General features: G+C 42.2%; 1 protein-coding gene across 1 annotated transcript; it reads right to left on the reverse strand.

The window, feature by feature from the left end:
• Positions 1 to 368: 368 nt before the first annotated feature.
• On the reverse strand, positions 369 to 3778 carry LOC125527627 (putative disease resistance RPP13-like protein 1). Its single transcript, XM_048692139.1, has 2 exons — positions 3508 to 3778; positions 369 to 2236 (listed from the first exon to the last, which is right to left on the reverse strand). The coding sequence occupies exons 1-2, from the start codon at positions 3685 to 3687 to the stop codon at positions 659 to 661; spliced, it is 1758 nt and encodes a 585-aa protein (XP_048548096.1). The 5' UTR covers positions 3688 to 3778; the 3' UTR covers positions 369 to 658.
• Positions 3779 to 4461: the final 683 nt, after the last annotated feature.

A 4461-nucleotide genomic window follows, 5' to 3' on the forward strand; every position in this document is an offset into this window, starting at 1 on the left:
CTTTCCTTGGTGTGGAAGGCAAGCTTGGCGATGCGGATATTCAAGATCTCCTACCATTGTAACCGACTCTGTGTAACCCTAACCCTATCCGGTGTCTATATAAACCGGAGTGTTCTAGCCCGTAGGACAACTTCATCATACAACAATCATACCGTAGGCTAGCTTCTAGGGTTTAGCCTCCTTGATCTCGTGGTAGATCTACTCTTGTACTACCCATATCATCAATATTAATCAAGCAGGAGTAGGGTTTTACCTCCATCAAGAGGGCCCGAACCTGGGTAAAAACATCGTGTCCCTTGTCTCCTGTTACCATCCGGCCTAGACGCATAGTTCGGGACCTCCTACCCGAGATCCGCCGGTTTAGACACCGACGGCATCCATGTCCTTCAGTGTCTTGAGCTTTCTGCAGTAACTGATTTCAAGTTTTTGTAATTTTGGAAGATTGGAGATCATGGCCAATTCGGTTATGTTAGCCAACTCGAGCTCAACTACAGAAGCAAAGTTCTCTAGGGAGTTGAGACATTGGACACTCCATATTGCTAGCTTCTTCAATGCCATTGCATGGAACATAAGTCCTGGAGGTATACGACCCAGTTGCAAGAACTGATAAGAAAATAAGGGCATAGCTTTCACTTCCGTCTCCCAAATCCACTCCTCATCAATATTCCTCCATTCCGTGAAAATCCAACTTCTGGAGTTTGGGAAACGTAGCAGCCAACTGAGATGAAGGACGGTGCCGCTGATTGTACTGCTGAACGAATTCAGGACCGACACACTTGATTACTGGAGCCCCGTCCACTTTTATCCACTCCAAATACGGGAGCCTACACAAGCCATCTGGGAGTTGGGTGCAGCAGGGCAGTTGTTCTAGGACTAGAATCTTCAAGCTCTCGAGGGGCACCATAGCTGTGGATGCCATCCATCCTGGGAGCCGACCACCAAAATATCTTTTTATTTTGATGTGTTCTATGCAAGGCTGAGGACATAGCACATCAAACACCGCCTCTATTATTTGCTCCTCCTCCTTAGACTCAGACACTCCTCCTTGGACCAACCCATCTCCCTCTCTACCGCCACATTTTAAACCAAGTATGGTAAGATTTTTCTTTGCATTTACCCTGGCCTTTGCAGCCAACAAGGCACTAGATACATTTTCTAGGCTCTCTAGTGAAAGATAATTGAGCTGGGAAAGAGACCCCAACTCTTCCAAACTACACCAGTCACCATCAATATAGGCTGGAAACCCAAAGAGTGCACTCAAATTTGTAAGAGCTCTGAAACCCCTAGGAATACTACTTACACGTGTGTCATCCATATCAAGGAACCTCAACCCTTGCAGCTTGATAATGCTATCTGGAAGTTTCATAAAACTTTCACAACCATCAAGGCTAATATGCTGTAGGAATTTCATCTCATGGATGTTCTCTGGTAGTCTACACATATCAGTCCTCTTTAATGCCAAATATCTCAAATGCTTGAGTTGGTACATAGATTCAACTAGTGCAGCAATATTTGCAGAATCTATATGCAAAAGGTGTAGACTTGGGAAGATAGTCGACGAATCCCCAGGCTGACTTTTGAGGTTTCCAGTTAATATTAGTGACCTAAGCAATTTCTGCTCTCTTAAATATATCCACTCAAATTCATCTGATCCCACACCTTTGGTTTCTATAGACAGTCTAAGAAAATTGGATGATTTAAGGTTTTCTTTAGTAGTATCTCCATTGTGAACTACTAGTGTTTCATCCCTAGCCATAAATTGAGCAAATGAGCGGATGACATCATGCATGTTGCAGATAAGTTGGCTAGGAAATGATGGATCTATCTCTGTAAGGTTCCTTAATATTAGCTCTTTATAGTTCCTTTTCCCTTCTTCCAAACTAGTTGAGCCTCCTTGAAGCAATCCTTCACAAATCCACATGGACACAATGTCACGAACACTTAGCACAGACTTTTTGGGTTTAAGGGAGAAGTGCAGGAAGCATTGTTTTAAGCAAGAGGGCAAGTCCTTGTAGCTAAGATAAATTGCATAGTTTAGTTCATCTGACATTGGAGATACTGACCATATGTCATCATTCAGGACATCTTCCCATGCAAACCGTGATTTCTCCTTGCTGCATAGAAGTCCCCCCATTACTTTTATAGCGAGTGGTAAACCGTCACATTTTTCTACAATTTGCAACCCAATTTCCTTTAGCACATCAACCTCATGACCATTCTCCTCTGTAGTGAGTACCTACAAACAGTTTAAATGTATAGCTTCAATAAGGGCAACATAGCATCTGAAAGTGGTGATCAGCTTATCTAGTTATTTCATTTACTAATAATATGTTAGTTCAGCGAACAAACCAAACTAATACTCCTTATGACCATAAATGTATTCTGGTTTGTATATGGGCATAGTTTTCATGGTAAAACAAGCTTTCTGAATCAAATGAAAATTGTTGCTTCAAATGAAAATAATACTACACTATGAAAGTATATTGCACATGGATTTAGTAGTGTCAATTTCATGGTATCAACGTGGGTACAAAATCTACAGTTATATCGATGTTTTGAAATATTTGACTGACCCAAGTCCGAAGATAACCTATATTCATAAGGAATAAAAGTTATGCACCACCAAAATGGCAGTAGAGAAGTTTAAAGCCATTTGCTAATTTCTTATCTACTAAAGCTGACATCATGCACATGCATATTATTCATTTATGTAATATGTATTTCGTACGTTGTCTTGTTTATTATCATGCAAAACAGAGGCTTAGGCACACACACACATACAAAATGAATACTTCATCGGTTCCTGAATATAGTTTCTTTAGGATTTGACACGGTCCAGATGTTGATACATTGATCATGAAGTTATGTGCATGTTAGTTGCCTCACATTACTTTATAAAATTATGTTTTATGATGAATATAAGTGATATTTCAGATGATAGTATTTTCTTTCTAGATGCTCAAAATTAGAGACACTTGTCTCGTAAAATTCTAATAACGACCAAGATTTTGGATCATAGGTACTACTAGTTAATTACTATTTATACAAACAAGTAAATATATGTGAATTGTATTTACGTGAACTCGTGTTAAGACTGAAACTTACGGCAAGGGCAGTATAGTTGCATGGTGTACAATGGTACCCATACTATTCTTCTGACAAACAATTATTAGTAACTAATACTAGTCATCAATCAACTGAAGACATGTACAATGACGCACTAGACGGTATGGAGGGACACAATAAATTATATTTAAATTGATTGTAACACCATGAAGTCAAAAGTTCATCTCACATATGTTACCCTGGAATCACTACGTATTGATCCAACAAAGATACGTATCTAAATACAGCTCAAGTTAAATTAATAGTGTGTGTGTGTGTGTGTGTGTGTGTGTGTGTGTGTGTGTGTGTGTGTGTGTGTGTGTGTGTGTGTGTGTGTGTGTGTGTGTGTGTGTGTGTGTGTGTGTGTGTGTGTGTGTGTGTTGAGTTTGGGGCAGTGCTAACCTGATTCTTGAGCAATGACCATGCATCTTCGCGCCCTAACTTGTCAACGTGGTGGCAGTGTGCAGCTTTCATGTTTCTCGCCACAGTTTCACTTCTTGTGGTGATGAGGACTCGGCTGCCCGGGCCACCATAGCCAAACGGAGTCATGAGCAGTTTGTTCCATGCATCAGCACCCCACATATCATCGAGCACAAGAAAAAACTTCTTGTCCTTGATGGCGTTCTTGAGAGCATCAACAAGTAGGGCCCTATCTCGAGTCCCACCCCCTCCAGGTTGGTCTCACCCAGCGGCAGTAATGGTTGTACTTAATAGCTCAACATTGGTGAAATCCTGTGTGATACTAAGCCATATCTTCTTAGTGAACTTGTTAGATATAATCTTGATGTCTCATGTATCGGCATGTTTCTGGTTTTTCATTCTGCATTTAGCGTAGGGAGTCGTTCGGCAAGGTCTCGGCTGAGTGCGCACAGCTGTGAGATGCAGCATAGCCGTGAGAAGCGGTAAGGCGTGGCTGGGGTCAGACCGGCTGGAAAAATATCAACTAGAGGAGATCGTCTAGTTTGTTAGTTTGTTAGCGCATGGATAGGTTAGTTAGCCGCATGAGCTTGCACGTCCTAGAGAGATTCTAGGGGAAGAGTTATGCGTGCGTGGGCACTGCTAATGGCCGGGTAGTGCGCCTGTGTGGCTGCTACTTATACAGATGCAAAGCATGTTTACCTTTGACAAGAAATAGACAGAAGAAAACGCTGGCTGTGTGAGGCAGCGGCACCAAACTTTTTGTGTTCTTGTGTTCTTGCGTGTGTTGTGTGAAACAACCAAGAGAGAAGAGGTGAGCTGAGAGAGTCGGCTCCAACATTTGGTATCCAGGTGATGACGAAGACGATGCCGCGTGATTCTTCAGCGAGTGGAGCGTTGGTGCCGAGCCGAGCGTCAGCGACCGCGGCTGCGGCGGCG

Source organism: Triticum urartu, unplaced genomic scaffold (genome assembly GCF_003073215.2).
Source record: "Triticum urartu cultivar G1812 unplaced genomic scaffold, Tu2.1 TuUngrouped_contig_4297, whole genome shotgun sequence".
NCBI classification, from domain to species: domain Eukaryota; kingdom Viridiplantae; phylum Streptophyta; class Magnoliopsida; order Poales; family Poaceae; genus Triticum; species Triticum urartu.